This window comes from Ovis canadensis, chromosome 26 (assembly GCF_042477335.2).
Source record: "Ovis canadensis isolate MfBH-ARS-UI-01 breed Bighorn chromosome 26, ARS-UI_OviCan_v2, whole genome shotgun sequence".
Lineage (NCBI taxonomy): Eukaryota > Metazoa > Chordata > Mammalia > Artiodactyla > Bovidae > Ovis > Ovis canadensis.
The window spans coordinates 31312413-31328939 of NC_091270.1; the positions used below are offsets into that span (position 1 = coordinate 31312413).

The window sequence follows — 16527 nt, forward strand, 5'->3', positions numbered from 1 at the left end:
CTGTTAATATCAGCAGGTTGAGACAATATATACAATTGTTTTGATAATAGGAAAAAAAAGAGCATTGACTTTACCCAGCAATATCCTTAATGCTTTTAAATAATACATGCCTGACCAGACTGATTCAGGCTACTGATTTTACATTCAAAAGGGATGCTTAAAGTACTACGTATGGGTTATGACTTTTTTGAGAATTCACTGTTTAGTTGCTAAGTTGTGTCTGGCTCTCTTGTGACACCATGAACCATAATCGGCCAGGATCCTCTGTCTGTGGGATTTTCCAGGCAACAGCGCTGGAGTGGGCTGGCATTCCCTGCTCCATTACATGACATTAATTAAATGTGGAGCAGCTGGACGGTAGTATTTTAAGTCAGGGGGGAAAAAAAAGCTCCTGTTTTCTAAAAGCCATTCACCTGGTCCAGGAGAGGACATAGTCCAAGAGGTCTGTGATGTGCTCACGGCCTCAAAGTGGATCCTTATATTCTCTTCCAATCCCTAAAGCTCTCAAGGACCTGCACTGAGTAACTAAATGTCAGCTCCAGAAGAAACGCTCTAACAACCTCTGAGGTACGCCATATTCAAACAGAAGCCATTGTTTGACCCTAGCTTGTCCAAGTGTTTTGTTGGCCTGTTGCATTCCCAATAGTTTTGTTAATAACACACGGTCTGTATTTAATAATCAATTATATCCAAAGTCTTTTAACAGATGTGCTTTTTATTTCAGTATTTTCTGAGATTGTGATAGTAGTTACAGGCAGTGATAGAAAAAGTCTGAGACATCATAACAGAAGGCTGAAATGGCCTACAATACCCGATATATTGTGGTGAACAAAGTGATAAAGCCCATGTAGTAACCTTGTAACACATTTACAATGGGGTGCTGAGTGAGTCAAAACAGACTGTGATACTAGTGATGGCGGTGTCACAAAGCTTGTGCCTCGACAAACACAGTGCTGAGACTTTCTTTTCAAATATTATCCTTGACTATTATAACATTATGGAAAACACTGTATGATTACTATGAAAAATGCTGCAGAAATCTTGAGATGTATTCTCCATTTAGTAAGCATTATGTTTGGTTTACATTTCAGAAGTAATGAAATGGATAGAAAATATTCTGGTAACTAATTTACCATTTCCTTAATTAAAAAACTTGTTTCAATTTATTTCTGCATTGATAGTGCAAAAGTAGTCATTGAGATTTTGATTGTACTAAAATATTATTTTTCTCCAATTATTGTTTAGATTATAGCTGCAGCATGTAGGCATTTTGTGGAATAGTTTGGCTGGAGCTGATTTTTAGGGTAAATGATATTAGAATTTTCCAGCAATTTTGTTCTGTGTATAAGAGGCCCAGTACTGGTTCCAGAGGAGAATAATCTTTAACTTTTTCAAATCTCACTGTTTCTCATGCTACACCTTTAATAATATTGCTAATTCTTGATTTTATAATCTCTGTTTTCATGTACGATACTTTATTTTTGTTAAGGGGAGACAGAAACTTCTCTTAAGAGAAAACATTTGTTTTAAAAACGTTTTGAACAGTAGAGGGCAGCAAATTTACCAAACAAATAAGTATATTTTCCAGTGGTTACAACTTCACTCTGTTTTCACCTTAAAAGTGTATATATACAGCAAACAAATATACTAAGTTCTGATTTATAGAAATCTATTTCACTGATAGACTAGGGAAAAGGGAGAATACTGTCTACCCTCCCGCATCCCACCTTAGAGCGGCAACTTCCCATGACTTATAATTTTGTAGAATAAAACTTCAATTTACTATTTCAATTAGAAGAGAACCCCTCCCCCCATCCACCCCCCCAGCCCACAACAATGATCATTAGCAGTTATCCATAACTTTGGGGCGTAATGAAAGGCACAGGCTTGAGCAGAGCCTGCCTGGTAAAGAAATGCTAAGTGGCAGAACTGGAATTTTCTCTTTGCTGTGGTTGACCTTTTGAATCCCTTTAGTCAGGCAACAATTAAATGTATTATGTAGCAACCTAGAGTCACCCTAAGGCACACAGGGGCCTCATGGAAGTCAGTAATACACATTTGGATGGTCAGCCCACAGAGAGACAGACATACTCATGATCTCACAAAACAACGCTTTCCATGAGCAACTCAAGTGTTTTCAATTGTGCAACACAAAGGTTAACAACACAAAGGAAACATTTAGGAGGCACAACCATGCTCAAAAAAGACAACAGAAGACCAGCGGTTCTGCTGCACCTCTTTCTACCCTCCTTGGGTCTCCTCTCATTTTGAAAAACTCGGCACACCTGTGCTCACAGTGAACGCTGGGTCATCAGCGCGAGAGGAAGGTGTGTGAGAAAACCGAAAACTATGAATCACATACGATTCTTAAAGGTAACCTATTTTTCAAGGTTTGTTTTCTACAGTTGAAATGAATTGAGTTGCTTTTCAGATTATAAAAATTCTCCTGTTCTCAGTATTATTGCAGGCATGGGGTTTCTATTTGCAGTTCTGCACAAAAAGAAATTGCCACTGTCATATGGTCATTAGATTTTTAAGCTTTAAGGATGTTGGCAACTATGTTTTATATTTACTGAGATTCCACAGTAAATGCTCTACAATTGTTAGGACAATTTTTATGGTTTAAACCAACAGATGAAACTCTCAGTTTTTATAGCTTAAGCTTCTAGTGACAATCTTCACTGCTGGAGAAGTTTAACTTCACTGAGGATTTAAGTTGCATTTCAACTCTGCACTGTATTTTCAGTGGTTGTTTGCTCACTTTTATGATGTGTGGGTTTAGTTATCGTAGAGAAAGATTACATCTCCAGGTTATTTTCTATTTTCAAGCATAAAGGTGTTCTAAACCAGAGCTTAATTGAATTTAACGTGGTTCACCTGTAAATATATCCAAGCCAGAGAGGATGTAGAATTTTTATCAATATAATCCCAGGAGAGATTTTATATGATTGTCTTGTGGAATAAATTGTGGTTCAAGTCAGTTTAAGATAAATTCCTGGTGATTGCAGAGTACTTTTCTAGATCAAACATTAGGGCCATTTAATCATCATTCCTGAATTTATAGTCGAAGAGTATGTAGGCACTTCCAAAAAACTGTATTCATTTTTACTTTCCTGTTAAAGAATATGAATATACATTATAAGGAAGATTTCTAAGGAAGAGGAGGATCCCTTTGGCCAGGGTCTTGGGGAGGACTTCTGTTCAGATAGCACTGTCTCCTCTCTCTACTTCATGTGCCAGGGAATCAGGGAACCACAGTTTCTAACAGCAGTGTGTGGGACCCCTTGTGTGTGCTTTGATGGAGACCGGGGGTGCCTTTCGTCCCTAGAAACATACAGACTTCACAGATAAGCAACATAACAAGGATTCCATCTCACCAACTTGACCACTTACTCCAAGGGGAAAACCTATCCCCATTCTCTTATTATTAATTAAGTGTGTGTTCACTGAGCACCTACCCTGTGCCAGGCATTGCTCTAGGTGCTAGGGATTCAACTGGTGCATCAGATATGGTCTATGCCTTCAAGGGGCTTAAAGTCTAATGAGGGACACAGACAAGTCAGCAGGCCGTTAACAATTCAGGGTGGTAAGGGGCAGTGCAGTGTGCTTTAGGGGGGCTTCTCACAGCAGGGGAAGCAGGCATCTGGTGTCTAGAAGTTAGGGTGGTGCCCTGGGGGAAGTGAGCCAGGCTGAGCAGGAGATATGGGACTTTCCATGGGAGGAAAGAGGTGGTGGAGAGAGCATTCCTGGCTGAGGGACAGCTGGACAGAGGTTCAGGGAGGAGGGCATGCAGAGCTCTCTGTAGAGCTGTAATGTGGTGAGACAGGAAGGGCAGGGAGATACTCAGGGCTGCAGAGGTCAGTGGGGCCAGACCACGAGGCTTTTTGTGTACTATGTTAAGGAACTTGGTTTTGCTCTAAGGACCCTTGAGAGCCAGGAGAAAGTTTTGAGCAGGAGGCTTTCTAAGGTTGTCGTAGCTATGGTGTGGAGACGAGATTGGAGAATTAGGGAAATGAGTTAGTGGCTGACATTCTAATCCAGATGTGGACAGCGGTGGGCCAGATGGACAGAGAAGGGCAGTGGCCCTTCTCCCACGAGGCAGGACTTTGAGATGGTTGGGGAGAGGGGAATCCAAGATGACAACTTGGGAAGACTGGGCAGATGATGGCATCATCACGGAATTCAAAAGAGAAGCAGAGAGTACCCTAGCGGCGGTGTATACTTTACAGAAATTAAAGATGAAAAGAGCAAAGGAATGCTCACAAACTGTCTTGGAGTAAAGACATGAGAGTGCTGTCCATTTGCTGTCCCATCCCTCTTATTTAGCAAACCTGCTCCCTATCCTCTATCTCTTCTGTCTAAGACAGTCTCAAATCTTAGGTAAACTCTATCAAAATATCAAGACATAGCCAGTCTCTGCAACCACGCCCTGTGGCACCACCACCACCCTTTTTTTTTTTTTTCTGGTTTAGAGAGGCAATTGGAATGGATTCAGGGTTGATGAAAAGAAGATCCTAGACCAGCTGAGCCCTATAATAAAAAGCCTGGCCAAAATGATACAGATGACTGGCTGAGATCATCTTGCATAAGGCTGGCCCTCAGCAAAATTGTTTAGGAGGCATAAACATTTTGGTTCTTTCTGTTTCTTCATGAGATATCCATTCTCACTTTTTTCCAAGTTTCTAGGTTCCTTTCACTGCCCTTTCCCTGTGGCAGCAGAGAGCTATCGATATCCGAATCTTCAACCACACCCACCCTCCAGATCTTTCCATTCCTTTTAGAACTAGTTCAGTATACTGGGTATATTGGTTTTGTGTCTTAACTATAATACTCAGGGCCCAGGTTGCTGGTCAGATAAATCCAGTACACTATTATAAATGAACAAATTAACTTATACTATAAAATAATTAAAAAATCATCTAATTAAGGTGATAATGACTACTAGCTAAATGTGTTTGCAGTTTAGCATTGTGCAGGTGATGAAATGCACCAGGTATGAGTCTGCCTGGGCTCAGCTCCCAGGTGCAGTGCTAACTGGCCATGGGAAGCTGGGCAAGGTTGCTTAACAAGTGTTCAGTCTCTCTATCTGTAAAATGGGAATTCCATACATTTACTTCATGGAATTGTTGGGATCATTATATGGTAATGAGGCATGAATTACAAGGCCTGACATCTTAAGTAAGTGCTCAATAAGGAGCTACAACTATTGCTATTGCTTTTGTCGTTGCTGTTTTTAAACTTCGAGTCTTCAAGGCATTAACCCAAAGACATGACTAAAGTGGACATTTCATTCACAATGACAGGGCCTGTGAATAAGCTCTTGAGGGGGGCAAGTTCATTCTGCATGTCTCCGTTTTAACTGCACTGGAGATGGTCTGCTTCTTACAAATGTGGGTCTACTCTGCATATTGGTTAAACGATAGACTCCAGGTTCCTTGAGGTAAAGACTATGTCTTGCTCATTGCCATGTCCCCTGCACCTAATCTAATGTCTGGCACATAGGTTGTGCTTCATAAATTTTGTTGCATGAGTAAATACTAGAAATATCCTGATGGACAGCTTCCAAAATCAGTCCTGTTTCCTGACACCAAAGCTGCAACAGCATTTCAGGACAGTAACAACCCCCATCATCCTAAGGGTCTCGGACGTTGTTAGAATGATCATTAATGTTTTGGTAACTACATTTAACTCTGAGACTCATACTGAATGATGATTTTGATCTTTTCCATTTTATGCAATGGTGAATTCATGGTTCTCATCCTAAAAATTTCAAAGATCATGATATTAAATGATAATTAAAACCTAGTGAATGAGTTATATGTTTGCAGTGGAACCTGCAGTTCAGTGGTGTTCATTTTTTTTTTCTTTCAGTTTTTCTGGTAAAGTCATGTTACTCTAAAAGATACAAGTTAATTTGAAGAAAGGCAAAGAAGGTTTAGAAAAATATCCTGTATGAATTATGTGATTATAAAGTTTTGGGACATGTTTCTCAAGAAAATAACCATAAATACAGGGTTTGAAAACTAAATCAAGGACACTCATATTGGGTGTGGTGTGCAACAGTTTCTAAGCAAATTTCAGGGCTGACCTTATATATAATGATGTGGCTTCCTGGGTATTCTTAAAGACACTAACAAAGAAAACTCTATTTCCTGTTCACTGACACCTAACATTCTTTCAAGACAAGGACAAGAGTAAACCGCACAATTGTTTTTCTAGAAGCAGGTTTTGATAGAAATGACGCAGAGGAATTTCAGAATTTCAAAGAGATCCTGAAGGCATTGGTCTAGGAGAGAAAGCAGAGGACTCAGAAAGGAGGATTAGGGGAATTAAGAGGGCCAAGGAAGAGCCTGTTTGTTAAATTGCACTTTGAGGAGACATGCGGTTATTTTCAACTTTATAGATCTTTTCCTTTGCAGATAATTAAAACATATAATTGGAAAAAATGCTGCAAAGTTAAATATAATCTTGATCCATTAGATTGACAATCAGTCAGGAGACTTGAGGCTTGGTAACCTGAGAGAGATTTAATAAGAATCATTAAAACAACTTTTATAAAAAAGGGCATTTGGAAAATTTCCCTTGAAGTCAAAGAAATACTAAGAAACCAATAATGGAAATGAAGGGATGGAACTGCCTGATCGCTTTGTATCAGAGAGGTCCAAGAATGATTGTTCTCACTGGCAATGTAGATGGGCAATTTAGTGCAGCATTTGAGTGTTCTTTTACTTAAAAAAAAAAAAAAAAACATTAAATTCAGGATCATGATTAGGCATAGTCATAGTTCCATGCCAATGAGTCCTATATTTGGTGGGTAGGGACAGTATATTAGTGAGTGCATCTTTGATTCTAAGATAAGATGCACAAGTCATAATGTACAACAAACAAGATTTTTTAAATAATGCCAACTAAATAAATTACCTTGGTGATAAAAATTGCTAAACAATATGAAGTTCAGGTTTATTTGGGAACCCATGAAGCCTAGAGAACTGGCATTCTGTTTAATGACAAGCGCTTACTGGTCTCTCATGCTGCAGAATGGAGGACTTCCCAGGTTCATATTCAAAAATACTCCTCGGCTCAGAACGAAATTTCCTTGTGTCTACTTTTCTGTCTGGAGGATCCCAGTCATGCCTAGAAATCAACAACAAGTTACATATTAAAATCATTCTCTAAGCTTAAAGCCATTGTATAAAACCACTGTTTTGAAAACAATATCTGTTTTTAAAGTTAATTCTGATATAGACTGTTTAAAAGTGTCTCAGGATAAAATGTTACCCTGAAAAAAAAAGCACATTTATGTTCTGTTTTACAAAAATGATTTAAAGAAAGCCATTTCTTTGTTTTCATGTTGTATGTTCCCTGTTTTTTTCATACAAGGATGTGCCTCCTGCTGGTTCAGTAAGTCACAAGAGGGGTCTGTGCAATAGATATGCAGTCAGTGATGTGCTAGTGAACTCTGGGATCACAAATGGCAGCTGTGTATGTTTGTGTTTAGAGTAAGTGGTGGCTACCCGCCATTAAGTCCTGTGAGTTTATCCCATCACTCTGTGACCTGGCGTCCTTGATCTGAAGTGACAGGGAGTAATGTACACGTCGTGTTTGATCTTGTTTATCTTGCAAATGGCATCGTAGTTTGCAAAATGTGCAAAAGTTTCACTTGGGTTGCTGTTCATAGGAGCAAGTTGTGTGACAGGCTAGCCCCTCCACGGTTTTACCCTTGAGAAACCAGAGCCTGGCATCTGTCCTATGCATAGGAGACCTTAGAGTCAGCTCTTTTTCCTGAACTAACATCCTTCAAGAGGCAGTCAAAGGGGGACTTCAAAAGTAAAACTCTTCTAGGTAGCTGAGGCTGAAAAAGGCTTCCTTTGGGAGGATCACTTTTGAGGAAGAAGAATTTTTTGCCTATAGATGGGGGCAGTTCTAGCCTATCGAACAGGATGAAATTCTGACTGAGAGGTTGGAGACACTCATATTCTACAAGACAGGAGAGCTAGGGGAAAGCAGGTCCTGGCTTTCTAGTAAATTGATGAGTAGTATTCGGCAGAGAAGAAAGCATTCTAGAAAATGTTAAGGGATTCTCATGTTTCTTAAGGAAAGATTAATTTTTACTAGACGTATAGGACAAATAATACATTTAAGTCTGAGTTAATCTTGGTTCTTTATGGCAGGGATACTGTTTTGTGTCTAGACTATTATTTCTCAAATTTAAGATATCATACCTGTAAACATATAATAATCATGAGGATATGGCATTAAAATAGAATCTCTTCACATATAATGTATGTCTTGTCTTTGTGCTGTCTTATAACCTATCTGATCGTCAATTACTCTTCATGGTACAGCAGGGTGTTGAATATAATTTCTGGGATGGGTCAGATAGATGGATGCTTAATAACCATATTAATACTAAATAATCCTTACATTTTTATTTATTATTGCTAGTATGGAATGAGCTGTGGCTTTAGTCAGAGACAAGTGTGAGTCTGGCTTGGACATACTAGCTGCATGAGTTGAGCAACTTACTTTGGTTTTTGAAACTACAGTTTTCTTCCTCTCTAAAATAGCTTTAAAATAGAGCATGTCTCGTTGGGTTGTGTTCAGAATTAAGTGATATTATACAGGAAAAGTACTTAGATGAGTGTTCGTAGGGAGGTCTCAATGAAGGTTACCTATAAGTAGGGCTATTAGTCATCATCCTAATAAAAATGGCACAATAAAAGTATGTTTATAAATTTTTTATTTTTGTTTGAATACTTTCTATAAATGTATTTCAATGGGGAAATTAAAATTAGTGTGTGAAATGAGTCATAGGTGGACACCTGTTAACTAATGCCTTACTTATGAATAACCTTTTCTGTACTTTTGGATATCAGAGGGGAATTTTTAAATCAGTAATAGTCCTAACAGTTTGAATCTGAGGAACCTGAAATTTAACCTGCATAGTCTCTGACCTGCTATGCCAAAGGGAGTGGGTGTCCATTATTTCTGTTTGTCATATGCATTTATTGATCAAAGAGTGGAGATGGCGCTCAGTTACTTCAAGTCTGACTAAGGTGACTAGGGTTTTATGAGGCAAGAGTATGAAAGTGTTTGCTGCACTCTTGATAAAGGAGGTCAGCATGGCACCTTTACTGGTTGATAAGATGATACGTATAAGGTTATGCACAAACTATCTCGTAAGGTAAGCACCGATTCTTCTGCTGAATGCCGTGTGTGGAATTAGTTTTATCCTAAACTTACTGTTGGGCACTTTGAGGGGGAAAGCCTTACTTTTCTGTTGAAGACCGATCTCTTGCTCGAAATGGTGGAACCGGAGGAGGAACAGGCGGGGGAGGGACGGGGGACGAAGCATCCTTAAACGCATTGGTGCCGTTGTCGGAGTGGCTCTTGGAGAGCGGTCTGTAGGTCTGGGTCTTGGCAGCAGGATGTGACTGAGTACTGTAGGGCGAGTTGTATAGGCCTGTCAGGAAGCACAGCACAGCAGAACAAAAAAAGAACAGAGACAAGTAACGTTTTTAAAGTGCATTACACTATTTGTAATAAATAAAAATTCTTTTATTTACAAAATATCCTATGATTTTACCAAGATTATAGTCGGTAAACATATTCATAATGCATGCATTGAATGATATGCTCCTGATTGATTAATGTTGTTAATCATTGTTAATTCATTAATGTACTGTAGGCACAAGCATTGGTTACAGTGAATCTTCATCAATTATTATGGAATTAGTAATAATTCAGACTGGTACTAGAAACAGACTTACAGATACTTAGCAAATTTGCTCCTGGATAATGTAAACTAATAACATGTTTCCAATTATCTTCTGTTACTTTAGAAGCTTTGATTTGTATATAGTAATTGACATGTTAATTACAATCATATAAAATATTGAGCAAGTTATCTACATGCTGTGCAAGGCATAAGGAAACTTAAACCCTCAATAAGCTCATAGGACATCTCTGGAAAAGAGACATGATTAGAATTATGATTGAAAATAATTGGTAACATGATAAAGGCCACATGCAGAAACTTATATTGGGAAGTAAGATTTTAGAAGATGGTTGATAGGTTGGAGAAGATATAAAAAACCGAGGGCACTAGTGTGAGCCCCGAAGGATCGTTTGGGCGGGTAGGGGAAGAGGTTGTGGAGATAGCAGAGGAAAAAAAGAGGCTCAAAGTGCAATGCATAGAACAGCACCATGCAAGGTTAGTAAATGGGGAAGAGACTGATTAGAGTTGCTTTGTCTACTGATTAAATGGTAAAGCTCTCTAAAGGGCTCTGTGAGTTGATAGGTAACTGCTCTTCGATTTGTTAATTATGCATGGATACAAACCTCAGTATGAACAATAATTATAAAAATTCTGAATTTCCTGCCACCTCAGTCTTTTGAGCTATTACTAATTTCACCCCTCTCCTTCTCTTGGAAGCTCATGCACATTGGCTATGACAAATAAAATACAGTCTCTACACTTTGTTTTGCCTCAGTTCCACAGTTAGACTTCAACTGTAGTGCTTTTTAAGAACAAAACAACAGACCCAAAATGGAGTCACTCATGCTAAGCCCCACATCATGAAACCGAGACTTAAACTTAGTTATAGTTTTGACTCTCCCAGAAACAGAATCTTAAACCAGTCCGTCAGAAACTGCCTGGTCAGCATGAGTTAAACACTCTGCCTGACAGACCTCTACCCTCCCGTCAAGGAGAGTGACCTTGAGGCAACGTGCTGGCTTTTCTCCTTGGTATGACTTCCTTGTTCCCGCTTCCCTCTGCCTATTTAAATTCTTTCCTTGAGTTCAGCTCCTAGGAGGTCCTTTCTGTCTGCTGGATTGAATGCCACCTGATTCATGAATTGTCATATAAAGTCAATAAGATCTTTGAAATTTTCTCAATTGCGTTTTGCATTTTAACAGGCTAAACCCAAGAGGGGAGTTGGGAGGACCTGTGACCAGAATATAAAAGTTGAGGGACTCTTAGGTGGCCGCCTGCTATCATCGAGAGGAGTGAGGGCTGAAAGCCAGATTCTTGAAGCTTGTTGAGCTTGTTCTGCTTGTTTTTTTTTTTTTTTTTTCTCTATTTGTCCTTGGACGCTAGTAGCAAAGTCCTCAACAGTTAAAAAGGCCAAAGTGCTGGCCTTCAAGTGTCATGGAGAGGGCAACCTCATCTAGTTCAGGGGCCAGGCTGACCCAGGGGACCCTTACAGGAGGCCGCAGCTGCCAAAGGGGACATAGGCCTCCAAGCCTGCTCTAAGAAGGGAGTACAGACACAGTGCTGTAGTCCTGAGCCCGGAACTGGCAAGTGACCGGAGGCCCTGTGCAGGATCCCCCAATGTGATATTTAGAAGACAGCTGTAATCAGAAACATTTTTTAGGGGCCCCTCATTCTAGCCTGCAACCATTCCCAAGATACCAGCTCACAGAAACACCTGTGGAAACGCCCGGGGCTGAAGCCGTTCCATCATGACCACTGGCAACTCTCAGTCAGAAAAGTGGTCTGGCAAACTGGGATTTTTGAAAAGCTTTCTGTGAATGGTTGCATTTGGAGCAAAAGCATGGACAGGGTCACAAAATACTTTGCTTGACTGTTTTACTGTGAAGTGTACTCCGAAAGATCTTAACGCAATTGTAATGATTCTTTACTGATAAAAGGAGACCTTTGTCTTACTTTGTGCCCCCATTACAGTGTGCTCTTCCCTGCTGTCCTTCATATTTTGGTTAAACATTCCTGAAGCCGAGAATAAACTAACAGTGGGGGTGAAGCAGATAAAATAGTATTCGTTCTCATTTGCATGAGAAAAGATGCACCTTTTTTTGTTACACATGCTGAGAAAAGAAAGAGACACACACACACACAAAAGCATCTTCCTAATTGTAGAAACTGAAATCGTGCACTCAGAGTGGTTAAAAAAAAAAAGTGGGAAGTTCTTCCACGCATGGCAAGGCACAGTGTATTCATGGCAAGCAAGGAAACCAGCCTACCTGCATTATATGTATAAGGAGTATTATACATGTCTGTGTCATCATCTAGAAAACGAAACATAAATATTATGGTAATACAGATTCGGTCACCACATCCTATCGAGATGGCAGAAACAACAGATCTGTTAGAAAGCTAACATGGTTTGCCTAGTTCATAATACCATTTAAAAATTTTCAAATATTACATTTTGGTTTGTTTTGCTGGGCCTCTGCAAATTGACTTCTCTGGGCTGTAACAGCTTTGCTCTGCTGCCCACTTCACAGCATACGGACGTCAGTCCCTTTCCCCTCTTTCCACCTGTTCTGGATCATGAATTTCCTTTGGTAAGTGCTTTAGAGATCTCTTATCAGCTTGGTGAGACCCAGCTATGGCCCACTCTCTTGACACGGGGTGGATCTGTGTGGACAGAGGAATCCTGAGTCTGTTTAAGCAGACAATAGCCAGGCTTGTTTATACTGTGAACAGGGAAGGATGAACGGATAAGGCCAGAGCCTCTGGTACTCCTCAAGGGTCATCTTCTAAGAGGCTTTCTGGCAGCTCAGGGGTGAAGAAGAAGCACAGGTGTCTGGGAATTGAGGGGTGATCTAAGAATAAGGGCTTCCCTGGTGGCTCAGATGGTAAGGAATCTGCTTGCAATGCAGGAGACCCTGTGTTTGATCCCTGGGCCAGGAAGATCCTCTGGAGAAGGAAATGGTAACCCACTCCAGTATTCTTGCCTGGAGAATTCCATAGACAGAGGAACATGGCAGGCTACAGTCAATGGGGTCACAAAGAATCGGACAGGACTGAGTGACTAACATTTAATACTAAGAGTAAGGAGGAGTGTTGAAAAGAAGGGAGGGACATGAAGTTTGCTAGAGTCTCGACATTTTGTGTGAAACAAAATTGCACAGAAGAGTACTTATTCTTCCACCCACAAGGACCTGATCAGAAAACAGAGCTACATACCCGGCTTGTGTACCATGTGGATTTGCTTAAACATGGTCTTGTACCAGTCCTTCGGTCTGTCAACTGTCTGTAAAAGAAAATGTCCAAAAGTTACAAAACTGGTCACAAATAGACGTTGTTCTGCTTTCTGTATTTTATCTTTTTTCATAGCAGAGTCTGTTCTGTAATACAATTTTCTCTTTATTATTTCATGATGACAATATCACATTATTGACCAGGGGATTTTTTTAGAAATCAACACCTGTGGCTGGTGATTTGTTATGTAAGTAAATATTGAAACACTCAGGTCAATACTGTTTGGGTAACAAAAGATGTACTAATACATCTCTGGTCAATAACCTGATGTCACTAGACAGCATATTAAAAAGCAGAGACATTACTTTGCCAACAAAGGTCCATCTAGTCAAGGCTATGGTTTTTCCAGTGGTCATGTATGGATATGAGAGTTGGACTATAAAGAAAGCTGAGTGCGAAAGAATTGATGCTTTTGAACTGTGGTGTTGGAGAAGACTCTTGAGAGTCCCTTGGACTGCAAGGAGATCCAACAAGTCCATCCTAAAGGAGATCAGTCCTGGGTGTTCATTGGAAGGACTGATGTTGAAGCTGAAACTCCAATACTTTGGCCACCTGATGCAAAGAGCTGACTCACTGGAAAAGACCCTGATGCTGGGAAATATTGAGTGTAGGAGAAGAAGGGGACGACAGAGGATGAGATGGTTGGATGGCATCACTGACTCAATGGACATGGGTTTGGGTGGACTCCGGGAGTTGGTGATGGACAGGGAGGCCTGGCATGCTGCGGTTCATGGGGTTGCAAAGAGTTGGACATGACTGAGTGACTGAACTGAACTGACCCACAGTTTGTAAACATATTACCCCTTGTTTGAATTTAGGATGAGCTGGAATATTATATGCTATGGTTTTTTTTCCAGATCACAGCTGTGCCCAGCCCGGGGTAGTTGATATTTTTGCAAGCTTATTTATATAAAATTAGCTAAGCTGAGAAAATTCTGAGAGACAGTGAAGGACAGGGAAGCCTGGTGTGCTGCATTTCATGGGGTTACAAAGAGTTGGACCCAACTTAGTGACTGAACAACAACAAGTTGAATCAAAGCTATAGTTTTGTAATTATAGTTCGTAGTTATAGTTTTTTGTTTCACTGATAATTATCATTATCCATAAAAACTTGTTAGTATACTATTCAATACATTATTTTAAAAATTAACTAGGCAATATTTTGGATGCAAACTGTATTCTGATCATTGGCTTTGAATTAGAGAAATAAAAATTTGATATTTACTAGTCTAAGTTAATAAAATACTGAATATAGTAAATAATTTAGTGTCCTGGAGCGAGTCCAAAAATTTAGCTATTGCTTCAAAACTCCTTTAACATAATAATAAAATGTTGGCAGTACTTGCTGTGCTAAACTGTAAGTTCCTTAAAAGCAGAAGCTTCTTATCCACTCTGCTTTTGACATAATATAAACAGTAGGCTACAGTGGAAAGCTGAGATTAATGTCAGATCAACCTAGATTCAATTCTTGGTTCCTTTAATTACTGTTTAATATTTCCCAGCAATGTGAATTTGGGCAAGTGAGGTAACCTTTTAGAGCCTCAGTTTTCTCTAAGATGAAATAATTATATCCACATCATAGAATTGTTATGGAAAATGAAAGAGATAGTGTATGCAAAAAGATCTAAAACAGTGGCTAGAATATAAGAAATGTTCCATAAGTCATATCAGTAGAAAACCTCAAATATTTACAGAATAAAAAAATGAATGACCCAGGTTTTTGGATGGAAGTCTGCCTAATAGTATACCTGTAAATGGGTACATATGCCTTATAATCATAATCAAGATTTTGCTTGGCAAGCTGTTCACCTCAGCTTTTCCAGGGTTATTCTGGTAAGAAACATGACTGTTCTGTATATAGTAACTAAATATACCATTTTTTTAGATAGTTCTCTTCATATAAAATATTCTGTTGGGACAGCCATAAAAGTAGTCATGTGTTTGTTACACTGAGCTTTGGTGTACATTTTGTATCCTGATTCTTCTCTCCAGTGTGGTCACTGTGTTTTTCTTCTGGAGACTGAGAGTTTGTCATATATCTAAATTTCTTTTGCTAAGACTCTCTGATTCTGATAATCCCGACAAATACAGAGTACCATCAAGGGCTACCTGACTTTGTTGGAAATCGCTTCTTCATTCATTTTAGGCTCTTTCTACAGGGGAAATATTGGGTGGATTTATACTCATATTGTGGAAGCTGGTGGGGGAGGTAGTGATAAAGCAAAGTCTAGCTGTTATTTGCTGGTTCAAACAAAGTAGCTGAACTTGTATTTTTAAGGGACATTTAGTTTCATAAAAGATGGGTTTCTTTTTTTTTTTAATTAAGCTTTGATTCCTTTGTAGTCTTTAGCAATAAAAAATAAGACATAACACTGTGTAAACATGTTTCCCAGCCATACCTGAACACCACCGATGGCAACGGGGAAGCTGAATAAGTGAGTTATATCACTGTATATGGCAAGGTATCCTGACAGACGGGATTTTTTTTCCCTTCACTTGCTGGAGGGCACATATCAGGCAGGATCTTCGTTGTGCCATCTGCTAGCTTTATATGGTGAGCACCGAGATGCCAGGAAATGCCCAACTTGGTTGACAAAGAGGACTATGAACCTGGTAAATGGGAACACTTAACCTCTCCATTTCTTTCTCAAAGAAGTCCTCTAACCATTTAAAGTTCCTTTTATATATGTCCTCATGTAGGTTGTTATGGCAAATAGTGAGAGTAAGTTAACAGAAGTCTACTTGAATTTGAGAAAGTTTACTGTCTTATGTGTTCTTCAAAATGGTTTCGCATGGACCATAGCTATTAGTAAATCACTCTTTGGTTGTTTTCTCTAACTTGGCTGAATAAACCTGAAAATTTACATTCCTGTAGTTTACAAAACATCAGAACTCTACATTGATTTATCAGGCAGAGATTTCCAAAAAGGGGAAAGACACGTATTTTCTGCCCACCAGTGTTCATTGTTCTGTTCTGTTTTTGCCTTTCCAGCTTTGAAAAGGCTCTACCGGTGTTATATTTGAGGTAGAAGAAAAGAATCTTGTATTTCACTTAACTAGTTGGCCTTAATTACACAGTCTCGTGGGAGCTGGACCCCAGCGGGTTTTGTTGTTGTCGTTAAGGATGGCAGTAAAAGGCTGGCATAGACGCCCCAGGTCACATGAGAGAGGGCAGTCTGGGGAGCTGCTCCCCTTCCTGCAAATAGCTCAAAGGTGCGTTTGTTTACCTCTTGGCTTTCTAGAGCTTCTAGGTGACTTTACAAAATTCTGTGTCCTTGGTCTATGGAAATTGAGAGAAACAATGTATATAAAGAGACCTAGCACAACACCTCGGAGAAGGCAATGGCTACCCCCTCCAGTGTCCTTGCCCGGAGAATCCCAGGGACGGGGGAGCCTGGTGGGCTGCCGTCTGTGGGCTCACACAGAGTCGGACACGACTGAAGCGACTTAGCAGCAGCACCACCACCACAACATCTAGAATATGTCTAAAATGAGCCTACAGTCTAAAATGTCTAACT

The 16527-nt window shown here is 39.7% G+C and overlaps 1 protein-coding gene across 50 annotated transcripts in view; it reads right to left on the minus strand.

Annotated features, from left to right (window-relative positions):
• SORBS2 (sorbin and SH3 domain containing 2) overlaps positions 1-16527 on the minus strand; it is a 211515-nt gene that overhangs the window by 57410 nt on the left and 137578 nt on the right. For 43 of the 50 annotated variants that reach the window (XM_069573228.1, XM_069573235.1, XM_069573229.1 and 40 more), the window contains 4 exons: positions 12935-13001; positions 11986-12030; positions 9274-9463; positions 7020-7134 (listed from right to left, as the gene is read on the minus strand). In XM_069573228.1, the coding sequence (XP_069429329.1) occupies positions 7020-7134; positions 9274-9463; positions 11986-12030; positions 12935-13001 (417 nt within the window). The remainder of the gene's footprint in view (positions 1-7019; positions 7135-9273; positions 9464-11985; positions 12031-12934; positions 13002-16527) is intronic. The other 7 variants (XM_069573222.1, XM_069573232.1, XM_069573221.1 and 4 more) reach the window with 1 other exon arrangement.